This window comes from Staurois parvus, unplaced genomic scaffold (assembly GCF_062004578.1).
Source record: "Staurois parvus isolate SC_StPar_1 unplaced genomic scaffold, SC_StPar_1.0 ptg000175l, whole genome shotgun sequence".
Taxonomy (NCBI): Eukaryota; Metazoa; Chordata; class Amphibia; order Anura; family Ranidae; genus Staurois; species Staurois parvus.
Window position 1 is genome coordinate 4,625,940 of NW_028317971.1, and position 20,035 is coordinate 4,645,974.

Consider the following 20,035-nt stretch of genomic DNA (forward strand, 5'->3'; position numbering starts at 1 on the left):
TTTATTTACTAAAGACAAATAGGCTGTTCACTTTTTGAGGGAATTTTCACATGCAACAGAATTTTCCCCAGAACTTAGTAAAGGTGGTAGGAATTCAAACTAAGAAAGAACAGGGTGGAACTTTTAAGGCGCCAAAGAAACAATTTGACTAAATAAAATAAAAAGTAGCATTTATTTAAAAAATTTTTGGCAGACAACAGTTTTAAAACCATTGACAAAGGACACCAGTGTTACAGTACAATTAGTCAAAAGAGCACTGCCAGATGTCATAACTGAGCTTCACTTATCACTGTAAAAATTCACTTTGCAAAGAATACCCAACCATGTGCAAGGCTTGCACATGATTGGATGGTAGAAGTCAGCTGGGCTTCACCTCATTCATTAAGCTAAGGGAAAATTCCCTTGCAAGATGCAAATTCCCTGTGTGGAGTGAAAATCTCAGCAATCCAGTCTCTGTAAAGATAGCCACAGTGGCACAGTAGATGGTTCAATTGGCATGCTTGTTAAGTGGCATGCAGATTTCCAGGTAATTTGCTAGTGTGCTGTGTTCCAGCTCAGTACGCTAAAAAAGGGCATTTTGCTTAAAGAGGTTCTAAAGCCTTAAGTTTTTTTTTTACCTTAATGAATTCTCTGCATTAAGAAAATACCTTCTGTGTCCCCCCTCCCCGCAGACTCCCTTATACTTACCTGACCCCGATCTTGATCCAGTGCTCTCCCTCCTCACAGGGCAGATTGATAGCAGCCGTAACCATTGGCTCCTGCTCCAGTCAATCAAGTCCTATCACGAGTGAGCAGGGCAAAGCCCTGGTGTCGGTGTCTATGGGCACAGGTAGTGGGGCTCGGGAGCAAGCCTGCATGAGTACCCCCTTTGCTCTGGGGGTACTCAGAAAGGGGGAGGGGCCAGAAGTTCCAGCAGGGGGCCAAAGAAGAGGAAGATTGGGCTGATCTGTGCAAAACCACTGCACAGAGCAGGTAAGTATAACATGTTTGTTATAAAAAAAAAAGTTTGAGAGTCACTTTAATTGTAGAAGACTAAGCAGGAATAAGGAATTATCCCAACAGAACACCTATGGCTGGCATGAAACTGATCACATACAGTTGAAGCATACTTATGTCCAATGTTGGGAGTTGTGAAGCCTCAATCTTTTGTACATTCTTGGTATAAAGTGGTAAACTCCTAAACAGCTGAATACTCACTACTAATTTTCATAGGATAAAGCATGACTGAGGTATTGCTGATGTTGCAGCTGCCATAACTCACTACTTCCATAACCCGTGTACTATCCTGCTTATTTAAATAAAGACGCAACCAGGGGCAGACTGACAACTCATGGGGCCCCCGGGCAATAGGATATCATGGGGCCCCTGTGTCCTTGCCCAAACTCAAAAAAGCCTATGAAAAAGGTACCAGGAGCATCTCATGGGGCCCCCTACTGACCCCGGGCCCACGGGCAGTGCCCGAGTTTCCAAATGGTCAGTCCGCTCCTGGACGCAACTTTATATCTTGGATTTACATGGCCATAGCAGCCTTTTTATTAACAACCATAAATAACAGAGTCACTTTTAATACCATTTTTTCTTAAACAAAACTTTACAATCATAAGGTACCTAACTCCCCATCTCAGGTTAATGGTTACACTGGTTGTCTCAGGTTAATGAAGGCCTGTTTTACTATCGCATCGGTTGTTTCAACCACCACGTAACTATTCCAGCCCCTAGCCACAGTTACGTCAGCTCAGGGACAATTTGTTAACTATTTTAACACCTGATGCAGCCCAATGACCGATAGCCCCTTCCTGATCTCACTTCATAGGGAAGGTACACCCATACCAAGATGGGCTCTACCCATTACACTCCACTTACTGTTTTGACCATGCCGGCCTACAAGAACCTGAGACCCCTGCCTGCTGCTATGACAAAACAAAGCCTAGCCCCCAACTACACACTGACAACAAACCCATAGCCCACATCACCCCTTGAACGCCCCGAGAAAATACAACTTAAGAAATCTACCCCCGACAACCTCAGAAACAAAGGATGGGAGGGAAGGCGGGCAAGTGTCTTCTCCACTGAGCAGGCTCCACTGACCCTCTAGGAACTCCTCCCTTCTACCAAACCACTGCTGCCACTCCCAGCTACACCCTGCCCACCCTTTGTCCACCAATAAGGTAACATTTAATTTAAAACTAACCGATTAAACTGCCTAACTGTAGCCTCCCCAGAGAACTCAGTCATGCAGGCCCTGCACTTATGCTCCGCATACAGTTCCTGGCCTTTCCTTTCAAACTAATGCTTACCCTGCAGATGAGTTAAGATGGCATCCGATAAAAACACCATACCACTTGTCTATTCTAGTTTGTTGCTTTAAACATGTAACTGATACAATGGCATCAGAAGCCATTCAGCTTGGTCCTCAGACTGAAATGTACTGGCATGTGTCAGTGACCAATAAGGTGGTTTGAAAGGTAGGAAAGAGTGTAGCCAGCAAGACTTTTACATAAACAAATCAAAATACAATGTAAGTTCAGCTTCCTATATCAGTACTAATTGATTTGACATAGGATATTTACTGAAACAACCTTTTCCAATAAATGCTAGTTTTTTATATATGTTCAGGGTGCTACTAGAGCCAATTGTGTAGATATCTAGCTAACAGGAATTCAGGAAAATGTATTAGGCTCTCTCCAAAAGAAATACTGACTACACAGCAAAGAAATATGAGGAGGAAATATAATCTGCTAAGGTTCCTTACCGTTGGCTGTGTTGATGCTGGCACTCTGAAAATTAGAGGACTATAAAATTGTTCTGATGCAAAATAGTTCCTGAGGATGACAAGCAAAGCAGTGGCATTATGCCGCTGTTAGCAGAGGGTGTAAAGCCTGACAGCTTGTTATGATCCAGTATATTTATTCCAATGTAAAAGCACCTCTGCAGACTTTGCTGGTAGACGCCTACTCTGGATATTTCATACACTGTTGTGTCTGAACTGTAATTCTCTTCTCAATTAAAGTACAGGCTTACACACTTAGACTGCAATTTTTTTCCATTTCCTGTAATAATTGTAATTTATTTGTATATAGCATTGACTTTACTCATATGCAATGAGAAACTACACAGCTTGGAAGAAAACGTCTGTGCTCAAGACAAAAGGAAATGACACTGATTTGCATTGCAGATACACAGTAATTTTAGTCTGGTTATAATATCCACTGTTGACTTCTTTGGGTTAAAGCCTTGCTGTGCTTTATTTCAGATGAAGCTTTTTGCATGTTTTAGTTTCTAGTACAATACACATTATTCTTCCAGATGAGCTTTAGTTTTTCATATAAAAGCACAATGCTTTTGATGCTAAAAGCCTATATTTACCAAACATAAGCCTTGATTTGCCTCATTCATTTTATGCATGGCTCTTACACATAACTAAATAATGAAAATAAAACAAAATGGTGGTGGGATGGCGGGTGGTTATGCATAGGGATGTGTTGATGTTATGAGTAGGCTGTCTGAAAGTTGAGATGCTGCAGTTGCTTCATTATCTTGCATTTGACTTGAGCTGAGCATGCCAGGCGTTCCCATCAATATACACAGTGTTGTTTTCCTGACTGTCAATACGGTCAAGTGCAGACTATACATTTGTACTCAGGAACGTATTTGTAAGTGAAATAATAGCTGCTTTATTGTCATTCTAGTAAAATAGTTGATTCGCACTATGCAGTGCAGCAGTATTAGTGATATAGTGACATTTTAATTGTTTAGATTTTGGGAGTATTCTTGGATGCGTTTACAAGCTGCAAGTGGTAGTGCTTTGATCTTCAGTAATTCTAAAAAAAATTTGTGGCTGGTGGTAACCTGGAGTGCTTTCCAATGTGATATATAGTGTTATATACTGTATATATTTTATATATATTGTGGGAACTCGCTTCAAGTGGTAGAGCTTCTTCAAAGCACACAGCAACTCGCTTATTTTTTAAGGGCCTGTTTGCCCACTTTTATTTAAGAAAGTTCAAACAACCAAAATTCTTCCCACGCAGGGGTATCCACCATCACACGAATTCAAATAAACAGTATTCAGCCTCCTGGCTTGTACGCAGTTTTAAGTCTGCCTCCTGCAGACTCTTCCCCAAAGTATGGCACTAGCACACAGCTAGTCTGGCTTCCACCTCTCCTAGGTGTAGCCCACCTGACTCCACGGCAGAGACCTCCCATCTGCCTGGGTGGAGTCCTCCTAACTGCCGGGGTGGAGCTCAGACTCATGGCCTGGCCTCCACAAAAAGGCCTGCACACACCTGTGCAATCAGCACACTGGCTGCTCCCAAAATATGGGCCCAGGATTGGAGATTTCATCCCTCCCAAATCTCTTAGAAATCTCCAGGCAACAGGTCCCAAAACAGGCTTTACAAACCAAAGAGGAAACTTATAAACCCGTTTCCTCTGCATTATGAGAACTGCCTGGAGCCCCTCAACCTGCATGGTTGAGAATCCTGGGTCTCCATCATGATTTCCACCGTGGCAGGATACCGCACTGCCACAATATATATATATATATATATATATATATATATATGTATAATAGTGGTTAAATTCATGGAATAGACTGTAAAAAAATTGTTTGCTTACCTATACACTAGCAACTGTTGTCACCTCCACTTGCTTTATAGAAGATTTACCCACCTTTTCTGACTAGGTCATTTTTTGCGATACGGCGCTGTGTTATTTTAATTGACAACTGCCCAGTCATGCAATGCTGTGCATAAATTAAATTTATGTAATTGTTTTCCCACAAATAGAGTTTTCTTTCAGTGGTATTTGATCACCTCTGCAGGGTTTTTTTTGCGCTATAAACAAAAAAAGACAATTTTGGAAAAAAACTATATTTTTGACTTTTTGCTTTAAAACATATCCAATAAAAACAATAAAAAATAAAATGTCTTCATAAATTTAGGCTTAAATGTATTCTGCTACATGGCTTTGCTGCAAAAAAATCAAAATAATTTTATATTAATTTGTTTATGTGAAAGTTATAGCAAATACAAATGGCGGTATTTATATTGGAATTTTAATTTTTTTATACTAGTAATGGCGGCAATCGGCGACTTATAGTGGGACGACTGCGGCGGGCATTCTGACACTGGGTGGGAACTGACTAACTGCCACTGACATCCGCAGTGACACTAATACAGTGATCAGTGCTAATAACAAGCACTGACACTGTACTAATGACACTGGGCAGGAAGCGGTTAACATGAGGGGTGATCAAAGGGTTAACTGTGTGTTGTGTGTGTTTTTCATTGTGTGCTGTTTTACTTGGGAGACCTGCTGCTTTGTATTTCTCTGCTGTGCAGAGAGATTCAAAGCAGCATGTCCATGCTGCAGGAGAGAGACTTGTGTTGTATACACACAGGTCTCTCCCCTGTCAGCTTTGCCGATGATCACCGAGTCCCAACCGAGAATTACAGGCCAGGACCCAGTGATCCCCAGCCGCCAATAGTGACGTGGGTAGGGTGGCTACCCGGAAATGCAAATCATGTATATATACTTGATTTTGCGCAGTTGTACCGCCCTGTAGCAGTACTTCTGCTATAGTGCGAATGGCAAGCGGTTTAAAGTAGTCACCTTGTAAAGCAATGCACTTTTCTAGATGACTGTGTCGCTGACAGAAACGTTCCTGGAATGTGTTTTCCAGAATGCTGCTCAATAACCTTGTTGTGGTACACTGGCTGTCTGGAATATCATCAAATCTGTGTCATTTTAAGGCATTTTTTTCATTTTGGAAACAGCCAGGTCAGGGGAACAAGGTGTTTGGTCAAGTCTCTGAATGGATTTCTGGTCCATGAACTCACAAACACTTAACTCATCGTGTGCAGGAGCATTGTTGTGGTGGAGAATCCACTTGTCAAACCAGAGTTCCAGTGTTTTCTTCTGAACAGATTCCCATTTGCACTCCATTTTTACATATGTCCCTTGCATTTTTGGATGCCCACTTCTGGTGTCATCGTGAACATCTTCTCTAAGGCCACTCATTAAACCACCTATGTCATTCAAAAACACTTGATTTCTTCATGGAATGTTCACCATAAGCCTGTTGTAACAAAGCCAAAGTTCCACTTGCACTTTTGCCAATTTGTACGTAGACTTTGATGTTAGTCCACTGCCCCATATTCCCCACATTCAATTTCTGCCAGCAACACAATGCACACACTTGTTATTTCTTCTATTACTTTGTAAAAACTGAGTCAACTAGTCAGTGACCCAGGCGAGTGTGAGACAAGTTAGAACATGCCGGAAAACGTTTGAGTGCAAATGGCTGTGTGACCCACCACCATAGTTCTCTGCTGCTGGCATTCCGGGAATTCAATTATCACACCTCATATGTTCAACATTCATGTTTTTTGTATCTTGCCATTTTGGATGTTGTGTCTCCATTAACCATACCTTGTGGCTAACAAACACTCTTGTTAAACTTTCAGTGTGATAAGAGCCTGATTTATGCCTTCATTAACTTGAACATACAATGGATCAGTCAGCCTTTTACACTGGTCAGCAGATACTGTATTTCCTGCTGCCCATTCCCTTGCATGCCCCACTTCTGTACAGGAAAAAAAAATCACTAATGATATTTTAAAAGCCTTTACTAATAATCAAATTGCTGCATTGTCAGCTTCATGAAGAATTCAAAAGAAAATCTGATGAAAAAACACTTTTAAGCACTGACTTTATGGGTCTCTACACTGTAGGACGAAGTTGATTTCTCTTTATGGGGAATTTTCAGCAAAGAGGTGGCAGCTAAGCTTTCAATTTGAAAATTCGGAAATGAATGCCAATTAATTTCCATATTAGCATTGATTTGATATAATAGGCCTTCATTAATTATATTTCACATAATATCTGGCAAATGCATGAAAAATTGCCCACAACAGGATGAAATAGAGATATTTCGTGTGTTATATGAAATGTTTAATGTAACTAAAATCCTATTCAGATTAATGAGGTATGAATCAAATTAGTTTATTGAATAATATATAATATTGGATAAGCCTTCTCTTCTCCCATTAATTATTAAACTGTAACTTACATGCCAGATTATCGGCAAGCCAGCAAGACATTAGCATGGAAATGTCTCTTAATTAAACAGTACTTTGAAGAGGCATTTAAAGAGTGATTGCACAGAACTCAATTTGAACTTGTGTTATTACACTTTTGAGCCTTTGTCTCTAAGATAGTGATATTAAGGGGGTATTTCAGCGAAGGATATAAGTGGTAAAGTTGAACTCCAGACTTATCGTCAGTCTCCGACAGTTCTACAGCCTCATCTCCTATTCTGAAATTGTTTACTCTAATTTCACTGCACACTGGAAGCTTCTTACAGCAATTCAGAGCCCAACTCGTTTCCTAGATGGAGGACTTCTGCATCATCTAATGCTTTCCTCCCTAGCCTGACTGTCCCTGGCCTGCCCTTTCATTAATTGAATTTCAGTTCTTGCAATCATGGAGGCTCAGTATCACATGCAGACATTATCTAGGGTGGTCTGGATGCAAATAAAAGGAAAACCGTAGAAATCAAAAGTCAAGCGGATTTCTTTAGCTTTCAGCTTGCTGCAAATAAATCGATGTTGTATATGAACAAAGCTGTTTACAGTAATGTCACTTTACCTTAATGCAGTGCCCTTTCACACTTTTCTGTTTTTCTTCAATAAATGTATCAGTTTTATTGCATGAAAAGACATTTCACCTAGAAATCATATATATGTGGCTATTTCAACCATTTGTGCTGCAACTCAGTGGGGTTAATTTAAAAAAGAAGTTAAAAATCTCCACTTAATAACTTGTAGCTGGGTTCACTTTGAGTACCCAATTATGTACAGATCAAATAAATGAACATGCAGGATTTTGTTATTGAAGTGAACCTCTATTTAATCTATTGATGGAAAATCCTCAGCTCCTATAGTAAACCAGCCTCGGAGGTTTTTTATTTATCAAAAGATAAGTATGGGGATCCAAAAAACAAACACTCATAGTCACCTAGGTGAATTCTGCATTGGTTCAATGCTGCATCTGTCCCCCCACTTGCACTAAGACTGAGAACCGTGTGACCACATGACCATCCTGCAATCATTGGAGTGCTGGGCTGTGGAAGGGGGGAGAGCAGGTGGCTCAGGCTTTCAGTGGCACACTGGGAGGCTGAGCCAGCTGCCCCTCAGGCATCTGGGTAGATCCCAAAAATAAAGTTGGAATCCCTTCAGATGCTGGACTTCCTGGGTGATGTCAGGTGAATATTATTATTATTAGTAGTAGTATTATTATACAGGATTTATATAGTGCCAACAGTTTACTCAGCGCCTTACAATATAAATGAAGATAATACAGCAACGATACAGTTCAATACAAGAAGGATAGGAGGGCCCTGCTCCTTGGAGCTTACAATCTAAGAGGGAGGGGCTAGTGGTACAAGGTAATAACTGTGGGGGATTGAGCTGATGGGGGAGGTAGAGGATTTGGTTATTAGCTGAAGGCAGGATAGGCTTCCCTGAAGAGATAGGTTTTCAGAAATTACCTAAAAGTGGGCAGGGTTGGCAGTAGTCCGATAGACTGAGGTAGAGAGTTCCAGAGGATGGGGATTTCTGGAGAAGTCCTGGAGACGAGCATGGGAGGAGGAGACAAGGGAGCTAGAGAGCAGGAGGTTGTAGGAGGAGTGGAGAGGAAGGTTTGGGGAATATTTGGAGACAAGATTGGTGATGTAATTGGGAGCAGAGTTATAAATTTATATGTTATTGTTAATGTTTTGAATTTTATTTTTTGGGCAATGGGAAGCCAGTGGAGGGACTGGCAGAGAGGGATACAGGTCACAGGAACGCAGAACTAAGTGCAATCCTGTGACCCACAAGAGAAGTAGAGCCAAAAAAGCTTTGGCCCTACTTCTCCTTTAATAAAAAGAAAAGGCATCATTTTGTGTATTAAAGGATACATGTGGCTAGAGAAATATGGGGAGAACCATTGCTCTCCATATCTGAAATTAGTACTTACATGGCAGCCACTGACTTCAGTACATTCTAAGTCACTGATAAGGAAAAAGGACACAGATTAGAAAAATAATGATGTCAGAGCTCATAATCTTCATATTTGTTCTGATTGACTCAGAAATACATGGATCAGTATGAAAATGAGTACCTTCAGTAGTAGGGGTCTGCAATGAATCCACCATACTTCCTCCATATGGGTTTCATTTAACGATCCCTAAAGTGCAACTAAAGCCATATTTCATAGAGATTGGCAGGGTTATTAATATTATTATGCAGAATTTATTTAGCGCCAACAGTTAATGCAATGCTTTACAAATTGAAAGGAGAGAATACAATTCAATACAAGAGGAATCAAAGGACCGTAGTCATTAGAGCTTGCAATCGAAGAGTGAGAGTCAAGTAATATAAAAGGTAATTAGCTGATACAGAAATTCAAAGTACAGTTTATTAGTCCAAGGCAGAATAGGCCCTTCTGAAGAGATGAGTTTTCAGGGATTGCCTAAAGGTGGATAGAGTAGGAGACAGTTGAATTAGAACATCTGTCAGATTCTTAATGTTGTCAGTGTTCCCACTAAGAAAATTCTCTGGGCATCTGATGATCATGGTCATAACAACTCAAACTGGAGGGAAATCCAAAAATTCAAGTTGTCTCTGGAACAGTAAGGCCTAGTTTACCTAGTTTATCTTGGGTTTACTGCTCACTAGTGTAAACTAGCCAGGCAGTGAGGAGGCATTGTATCACCTCCTCACCTCTTGCTTTAATCCTTGAACCTTGAACTAGTGCACCACGGCTTTATGCATTGCACACAGTTCCCTGGGGATAATTCTTGCTGCACTGTCATGCAAAGCATCCCAGCTACAGCACATATACACACCCCTCTACTTCCTTTGCAGCTGAAGAGGATTGGGGTGGGGGTGGTGAAACTATGTCTCAGTCATATGATTCTATGCCCCCCCTCCCCCAACTCACCACCAGTACTGTAAATGAGTCCTAAGAGAATGGAAATCTTTTTTTGAAGAGATTTCCATCCTGTTACTATTGCATGTAAGAGACAGAACGTAAATCTCCAAAATGGTGCACAGATGTTAAAAAAAAAAATACCTGTCGGGGAAATTAATAATTTTCTACAATTAGCAAAAAGAAAAGAAAAAATATGGCAAGATCTTTTTTTCTTTTTTAAGTATCCCCCATCACTTTGCATAACAAAAATACATGCTGAAAATTTGATTTGTAAAAATTCAAAGCATGTAAGGTATCCTCATTTTCATTCAGCACAAAAATAGTCACTTGATTCAGAAGCAACTTCAGAAATATAAGCCTTCTAATGATGCTAGGGCATATTTAACAAAAACAGACGTTTGTGCAGAAATAAAATAACTGTTGCTATCTCTTACCAGCATGACATTTGGAGATTACAATTGTATCCACATGTAAGCAATCACACTTCATTGTAAACATATTACATGTTATCAAATAAATGGCATGAAACCATTTAGATGCTTGCCCAATTCCAGCAGTATCCTGGGGTGTATTTGTAGAATAAAATCTACAGTATCACTGTCTGAGAATTTTGTTTGTTTTCTGAACATAAGAATACTTTTTCTATAACAATCAAACATTATATTGTTTAATAGTGCAATTTATGTAAATCATGACATCTGAAAGTAACAAATCTTGGCAGAATTTATCTTCCCCACCACCCTTCAGCAATGAGATGGTGGGGCGGTGAATTCTTCTGATGACCATCGTGTGGGTATTATCCACTGACTTTTAATGTACCAATACATGATTATAGCATTCACCAATGAGATTAGATTAATTAGCATAATTATAAAATAAGTGTATGCATCACCTACTGCAGCAGAATAAAATCTAGTAGACCTAAAGTGGTATTAAAATCAAAACCAAAAATAAAATGTATTGCAGCTTACCAATCATTAGATGTGGTGGCTGCCTTAGTTTTCTTTTTTTTCAGCTTTTTTTCTTGTTTTCTTCTGGTGATCTGTCCAGTAACGCACCTCCTGTATTAGAGTCCCCCCCACTCTGGATGAAGGAGCACAGGGGACACATTTAGACAGCAGGATTATCAGTGTGGAGGGAGAGGCATGTTAGATGTACTAACAGATTTAGATACACTAACAAATAAAAAAAAACTCCAGCTAATACTTTATAAGCAGCTTTTTTTCCTTTTGGGATAAAGTTTTTACATAAATAATAAAAGCTTAACATTGTAAGCACCCCTGTCCATGGTAAAAAGTTTGTCTCATCCCTGTAACTGATGCATTTTGCTGGAGAGCTTGTTGTTTTGAAAAACAACAGACTTACTGGCCAGATATCCAGATGAAAATAAAAAAGCCTAAAAAAGAAAACCTAAAGCAACCATCACATCTAAAAATGGTAAGATGCAATATAATGAATATTTGCTTTTGGGTTTAATACTGCTTTAATATATTAGTCCTAATATATTATTAGCCTAGCAGACTTAATACACTGCTCAAAAAAATTAAAGGAACACTTTGAAAACACATCAGATCTCAATGGGCAAAAATATCATGCTGGGTATCTATCCTGATATCTACTGGGTAATGTGTTAGGAACGTAAGGATGAAAGTGATCAACCTAAAGAGGACTGATTTCAAAGACACCCTGAAAATCAAAGTGAAAAAATTATGCAACAGACTAGTCCGTTTTGCTGAAATGTCATTGCAGCAACCCAAAATGGTGCTCAGTAGCTTGTATGGCCCCCACAGCCTTGTATGCATGCCTGACAATGTCGGGGCATGCTCCTGATGAGACGACGGATGGTGTCCTGGGGTATGTCCTCCCAGATCTGGAACAGGGTATCACTGAGCTCTTGGACAGTCTGAGAGTCAACCGGGCAGCATTCAATGGACCAAAACATGATATCCCAGATGTGTTCTATTGGATTAAGGTCAGGCGAGCGTGGGGGCCATTCAATGGTCTCAAGTCCTTCATCCTCCAGAAACTGCCTGCATACTCTCACCACATGAGGCTGGGCATTGTCATGCACCAGGAGGAACCCAGGACCCACTGCACCAGTGTAGGGTCTGACAGTGGGTCCAAGGATTTCATCCTGATACCTAATGGCAGTCGGGGTGCCATTGTCTAGCCTGTAGAGGTCTGTGCGTCCCTCCATGGATATGCCTCCTCAGACCATCACTGACCCACCACCAAAATGGTCATACTGAACGATGTTACAGACAGCATAACGTTCTCCACAGCTTCTCCAGACCCTTTCACATCTGTCACATGTGCTCAGGGTGAACTTGCTCTCATTTGTGAAAAGCACAGGGTGCCAGTGGTGAACCTGCCAATTTTGGTGTTCAATGGAAAATGCTGATTGAGCTCTATGGTGCCAGGCAGTGAGCACAGAGCCCACTAGAGGATGTCGGGCCCTCAGGCCACCCTTATGAAGTCTGTTTCTGATTTTTTTTTTTGTGACATTCACACCAGTGGCCTGCTGGAGGTCACTTTGTAGGGCTCTGGCAGTTCTCATCCTGTTCCTCCTTGCACAAAGGAGCAGATACTGGTCCTGCTGATGGGTCAAGGACCTTCTACAGCCCTGTCCAGCTCTCCTAGAGTAACTGCCTGTCTCCTGGAATCTCCTCCATGCTCTTGAGACCATCCTCTCCTCCATGCTGTGCTGGGAGACACAGCAAGCCTTCTGGCAATAGCACATATTGATGTGCCATCCTGGAGGATTTGGACTGCCTGTGCTACTTCTGTAGGGTTCAGGTATCGCCTCATGCTACCAGTAGTGACACTGACCCTAGCCAAATGCAAAACTAGTGAAAAACAGTCAGAAAAGTTGAGTAGGGAAAAAAATGTCAGTGGCCTCCACCTGTAAAGCTATTCCTGTTTTGGGGTCGTCTCACTGTTGCCCATCTAGTGGACCTGATGTTAATTTCATTAACACCAAAGCAACTGAAACTGATTAACAACCCCCTCTGCTACTTAACTGACCAGATCAATATTCCAGGAGTTTAATTGACTTGATGCTATACTCTGTTTACAAAAAGTTCCTTTAATTTTTTTGGGCAGTGTATATATTAGACTTAATATATCTCAGCCACCCTGTCCCAACCAGCATTACTATAAAGCAATGTTCCTTATGTGCTCCTGTAGCTGCAGATTGTCCAAACACGAGACACATTTCCATTGTGTTAACTAGTAGTGGATAGCAAATAGCATGTAGGAGATTCTGAAGAAGGCACTCCACAGCCTGTGCACTGCTTAGAGAACACATACCTGCATGACCACTGCAGCTTGCATACTACACTGTATATACACAGATCATCAGCTTCCCCATGGTGCAGTCACAATTAGACATTTTCTAGCACTAGTGTAAAAGAGTTAAAATGATATTAAAGATTCATGTCATACCCACCTGTTCTGTACAAAGGTTTTTCACAGAGCAGCCTGATCCTCCTCTTCTCGGGTCCCCCGCTGGCTCCTGGTTCCTCCCCCTGCTGAATGCCCATACAGCAAGCCGCTTGCAGAAGGTTTTTTACCTTCATGCATAGACTGCAGTGAGGTAAAAAAAAAACTTTTGCCTTGACAACCACTTTAAATAGCATAGAACATAAAAAAATATCCACATTCATGACCAACAATTCTTTTTTATCGTAGTCCCCGATTGCTCAGCAATTGCAGCTTCAGGTTAAACCTAGAGTATATGACAAGCAATGTGGGAGTAGGAACACCCCACATGGTGGTCGACAGTATTATATTAGAATATTAGAATTCTAATTAATATATTTCTGTTTAGCCAGTTAATAAGAGCTCATTATTCAGAATGCATACACGGTGCGATGTTTCACAATTGCCTGAAGTCAGTTATTATATCCTTTTTCTTCCCTTTACATTCCCATATGGTGTTTTTTTAAGTTGAGTTTGATGTTTGTTTGTGGTATAAAATGGTTTAAATCAAAGTTAAAAGAACATTTGGAGAAAATCATTGGGAAGTTTATTGGGAAGTTCACCAGACGAACAACAATAAGAAGCTAAAACTCACAAAACTTTGCAGAGAAATGTCATTTAGGCTCTTACTGCTTTACTTCAGTGCAAATGATATATTTCTTTTAAGCATTTTCTTCTTGCACTAATTAAAACATAAGAAGGGAAGCAATCCATCAAAGTGTAGTGTATTCAATAGCATCCTATAAAGGTTAGGAATGCTTGCAGAGGAGTTGGAGGGCACAAAGCTCAATAAGAGCTTATCACAAGTCCCTGGGGCAGCAGACTTCCACCACAGAGCTAATTATGTATTCACTGCTTAGACCTACAAGGGTTTGTGTTTGGCTTTAGGCAACTGGGATTAATGATGTTACAAAATCTACATCTTCTCCACAACCTCTGCTGGCCCCTAATCATATGATGGGAAGACTTGTCTATGTCATGCTGCCATTTTATTTGATTTTTTATTTCACTGAATAAAATATAAAGTTCATTTTTTTAAAACGTTACTGCTTTTTGAGTATTAAGAAAAGCACATATTTCAGAAATTAAACTTAGTTGTGCTGGTTGAAGAAATTACAAGTGGGCATGGGAGGATAGAAATATGGGAGGTGCCAGTGTTAACTTCTGCAAATTCCAAGACTGTCATCATGATTCTGTCACTCTTATCCCTAACGAAGGTGGTCAGACACTATGGCTGGCTTCTCTATTCTTCAACTATACACCTATAACAGCCTCCTTTCCCTTAAGGCAAGCAGGTACTTGGTTGCCCCTAGAACTTATACACAATGCTATAGTGCCTGGCCACCATGCTAGGGAAGGTGGCAACTGAGCACAGCAAACAGGTACTTGCGGTTGGCAGACAAGCAGAGTGGTTCACTGACAGTTCAGCTACAAGGCAGGCAAGGTTCAGAATAGCCAGGGTCAAAAGGCAGGTGGAGTTCAAAGTGTAGTTGATATTCAATCTGAGGTTGCCAGTGAGGGAATTCCAACTAGCAGACAGAACAGGCAAACGGGGAGCAAACACAATATCACAAGCATGAGACTGCAGGCTTAGCTGGCTTAAATTAGGTTTGGTCTCCACCCAAAGACTGGCTGCATCAATCACCTTGAAGTTGGAAAGACAGACAGGATGAATGTATCAAAGCCAAAACCAGGATGCTGGAATGTGACCTGCAGCTATCAAGGACCAGGAGTGCTACAACCTCCTGACAGATCCCTGCTTCTCTTTTTGGTGAGTCACTGACTTGGAACAAGTAGTCTTTGAAGACTTAAATTTCTATCTGATCACTGAATAGGTCATCCAGTATTACAACCCTGGAGTCTGCACCTTTAAAACAAGACATTAGCAGAAGCTCCCTTATCTCTATCCTTAAAGGTTCCCTTTACCTAGGTGTTCTGAGGGATTGAGGCAATAATTGTTGATATCTTTATACAAAATGCAAACATAAAGTAGTACACTGTGCCAAAAGTGTCCTCAAAGCAACAACGACTAGAGCATTTGCAAAAATTATTACTTCATCATTCATTGTTGTGGGTTGCTAGACAAATCAACAAATGTATTCCTGTTTGCATCCACAACCTTAGTAAACCATGTCAACCTACTAACATTCTTGTATAAAGCTTGCTTTACTAAAATGCATTTTGCTTTAAATTTTTCAGATAATTCCAGTAACTGGTCCCCGTGAAGGAGGCACAAAAGTAACCATTCGGGGAGAAAATTTAGGCCTTGAGTTTTGGGAAATAGAAAATGATGTCAAAGTGGCAGAAGTCAAATGTACTCCTTTGATTGAAGAATATATTCCTGCAGAACAGTAAGTTGTTGCTGATAATCATAACTTATGACATCTTACATAAAGGAACATTTTTTTAATATATTTATCAATCATGAATGTATTTTGAATGAATTAGAATAACTAACTTTTCTCCTCATGGATTGTTTTCTTGTCTTCTGAACTGCATTTTTTCTGTGTGCATTTATCAAAACACTAGGAGAAGCGCCTATTTTACATAAGCTTTGCTGGACACAGAAGTCCAAATTTCAATTTCAGTATTTTCTGAGTTTTGTCTGCTGTCAAAAAAAAAAATGTTACCAGCCCACTGAAAGACTTGACACATTTCATGCTAAACTGTGGTTACTCATAAGCGCAGTTTGCTATGAAATGCAGTGTCCGTGTATGTACCGTATTCAGGTACAAATAAAATAGATTGCAGCAAGCTCCGGTTCTAGAGAGAGAAATATATTGTGCATTGACAGGCTGAATGTGCAATCCAGAAATCTGTAGCGGGCTCACCTGGAGCAGTACCTTCCATTTGTATATTTATGATTGCAGGCAATAATAACAGTCAAATAGACTGCAAAATTAAAGTGGTTGTAAAGGCAATACATTTTTATCTTAATGCATTCTCTGCATTAGGGCAAAAATAATTTTTTGTGCATCTTTCCCCCTGCCCCCACTTAATACTTACCTGAGCCCAATGTTGATCCAGCGCTGTGTCTGAGAGCAGCAGCACTACTCCCTCTGAACTCAGTGAGAGCAGTGGGAGCCATCGGCTCCTGCTTCTGTTAATCAAAATCATGAGTAATGAGGGAGGGGGACAGGGTGGAGCCACAATATGTGTGTCAATAGTTACCCACAGTGCGGCTCAGGATCGAGCCCACATGAGTAATCCCCCTAGCAAGTAGCTTGCTGGGGGAGGGTCTGAAAGGCAGAAGTATCTAGGAACCCTAGAAGAGGAGGATAGGGCAGCTCTGTGCAAAACCATTGCACAGAGCAGGTAAATATCACATTTGTTAATTTTAAAAAAAGATCATTTAATATCACTTTAGAACTGTATGCAGACACACAGGCTAATAGTACTCAACCACCAATGCACTTTTCTTAGTGACAGTTTAACAAAAAAGTGTGCCCAGGATATGGACATTCAAGTACCTACATATTTTTATCAAGCACTAAATTACTTTTTAAAAAGTCCCAACTGACCCCTGTGTTTTAATACTTTTAGAATTGTATGTGAAATAGGGGATGCCAAGCCAAGCCAGCATGCTGGATTCGTGGACGTCTGTGTGGGAGACTGCAGACCTCGTTTTATGGCCAGATCGTCCCTGCTCTACTATTTTGTTGTAAGTTAATGTACTCTTCTTCCCATTATCTGCATTCTAGTAACTTTATTAAACACAAAGCTAAGCAAAAAGAATTTTGTAAATTTTAAATTAATCCTGTATTAAGAAAAATACTGTTTGTGGGCTGTCAGTGTTCACAGTGTTGTGAATGCTGGTTGCCTGGTTGGCCCAGTTTCTGAGCCATTTACAAAGAACATCTTTCTGGTAATTTGCAGTGAAATCAGAGTAAATGATCGGCATGCTTGTTCCAGGTACGGTAAACTTAGTTGGTAGTTAAGTCATTTGGGTTGATATACTAAGGCTAGATTCACATCTCCAAGTTCCTGCGGGCCGCATTTTGCACGGGCATGAGATCCCATTCATTTGAATGGAGTCCTGTGCTCCGGGACACACAGGGAAAAAGTCCCTGCACTTCTACGGAAAATGCAGTCTACACAGGAACTCTCGGTTCCCAATATGATTGCGATTTCTAGTGCGGGCGATGTGTAATTAGAATTAATGGCACCCACCTGCATCCTCTGTGCAGGTGGTGTGGCTGCACAGATTTTTGTGCGGAACCACAGCGGCACCACCCACACACATGTGAACCAGCAGTCAAGATATTGGGACTGTTCACTTAGTATAGGAAATTACTTTGGAAAATAAATGTTCACTAATCTTTGCTAAATATTTGCTAGTACAATATTTGATGCTTGGTGTGAACACAGCTTTACCTTATTTACTAAGCTAAGTGAACAGCCTATATTTCTGATTAAGTCAACCAATCTGAATCATTGTGACACATAGGGGTTGATGTACTAAAGGCAAATAGACTGTGCACTTTGCTAGTTCACTTGCGCTCTGCAAGTGCAGTTGCTCCAGAGCTTAGTAAAATGAGGGGAAGCTTTGCTGACTTCCATCATCCAATCATGGGCAAGCAATTTTTTTTTTCCTTGTGATTGGGTATTCTTTGCAGTGTAGTTTTACTTAATTTACTAAGCTTTGGAGAAAGTGCACTTGTAGGGTGCAACCAGGGGCGGACTGACCATTTGGAAACTCGGGCACTGCCCGAGAGCCCGGGGTCAGTAGGGGGCCCAATGGTACCCAATGGAGATGCCCCTGGTACCTTTTTCATAGGCTTGTTTGGGCAAGGACACAGGGGCCCCATGATCCCCTATTGCCCGGGGGCCCCATGAGTTGTCAGTCCGCCCCTGGGTGCAACTACACTTGCAAACGTGCACAGTCTATTTGCCTTTTGTAAATCATCCCCATAGCCACTGCCATTTTCAGGAAGGTGCAGCAATGGCAGCCTACATAGGCCTCTCATGTTACCTTTAACATATGTTTGTCATTTTAGGATGCATTTACATTCTCTGGTTTTTAGCAACCAGCATGAAATTAATTATAAATCTTGAAAGAAATATATACCAGAAAGATCTTGTTAGAAGTTTGTTAGACTACAAGCTGCTTTTAAAAATGACAGCATGAAGTTGATAAGAAATATTTTAATTCCGTGCACATAATCTGACAGACGCTAACTGCTGTACTTGCCTCTGCATTATTTCCCATAATACTTCTTTTTTGTAAACACGGTTCTCGGAAAACATTTGTCACCCTGCTTCAACAACCCTGCGGCAAAGTCTAACCCTTCAGTGAATATATTATCTAGTTGTATAATAGTTCTTATTAATCTATATGTATAATTGCACTGCAGGATTTCTGTATACCCAAGTCGCTGTATATACAGTAAGCGTACAAGGTGTTAAGACTAATGTATGCAAGCATTAAGCATACTGAGAGCTTTTTAAGACTCAAGTCTTCTTATAAAGTGTATCACTTTGAGAAAAGCACTGAATGGAAGACTGATTTTTTTTAATGCAACTTTATAGTTCATCACATCTATTGTTGCAACAACTTAATCCGGAAGTGTTTTTAAGTGTTCATTAACACTAAATTGCATTGGAATGCCTGTGGGAAAAACATGCGGGATCTGCACAAGCATCTAATGAGTTTGTAATGATGGAACATTTCAAGTGAAGTGTTACTGAAAATTGACTGCATTGCACACTTTCCTTAATTATTTCATCTGAAAAGGGCACATTAGAAAAGAGAGTTTATCTCTCAGAGAATTTCCCTTTGCCTCTTCATTTTGATGGGTAATGCAACTTGATTTGAGTAATTCGTTTCCTCCTGAATAGCGCTAAGCAAAAGCTGGATTGGCATCCAATCTATCTGCTGAGCTCAGCAATGTTTTTGTGCCTTAACAACTACCCTTGAGAAAAGCCAGTTAACTCTAGCAGTCCGTGAACTTAACCTTGCCACCAGTAAAACATTCAAGGTAGACTGTAATGCTATTTTATTATCTATAATACCAAAGTAATGATATGGGATAATACACAGAAGGGTGTATGTTTCACACCAGATCAGCAAACTTCTGTTCAGTTTAAACTTCTGGCAATAACTGAACTTTTTTTCTTCTGGAGAAGCAGAATGATATTCTGCGCATAACTTTATAGTTTAAAGTGTCACTAAACCCACATCATTAAAAACCCTCAATAAATCCTGTATTACATATTGTTCATACTTACTCAGTCACTATGGGATTCACTTTCTGTATTCTGCAAAAACCTGGTTGATCCTGCTACTTTCTATCTCCCCTTTTGTCCATGTCCCAAGTTCAGTTGGGGATTTTGCAGAGCAGTGTTGGCAGCTACTGCATATGCTAAGTTTTCAGTGAATTTATATGCTGATCATTTCCTTCTTATTACATCTGAGCAGTCCATGTGACTATAGAGTCACACATGTAGTCGTATACACAGGGTTAAATGACAGCCCACTCACACCCTCCTCCTCCATGCCCACTAACCAGCTAAGGTGTCCGTTTATGGACCAGCGGTAATAGATCGCTGCTCAGTTCTCCGGCATTCTCGGAGAACA

The 20,035-nt window shown here is 40.5% G+C and overlaps 1 protein-coding gene across 1 annotated transcript in view; it reads left to right on the forward strand.

Annotated features, from left to right (window-relative positions):
- PLXNA4 (plexin A4) overlaps positions 1–20,035 on the forward strand; it is a 925,294-nt gene that overhangs the window by 740,905 nt on the left and 164,354 nt on the right. Inside the window, exons 13-14 of the mRNA XM_089676880.1 lie at positions 15,658–15,809; positions 17,002–17,119. Of these exons, the coding sequence (XP_089533006.1) occupies positions 15,658–15,809; positions 17,002–17,119 (270 nt within the window). The remainder of the gene's footprint in view (positions 1–15,657; positions 15,810–17,001; positions 17,120–20,035) is intronic.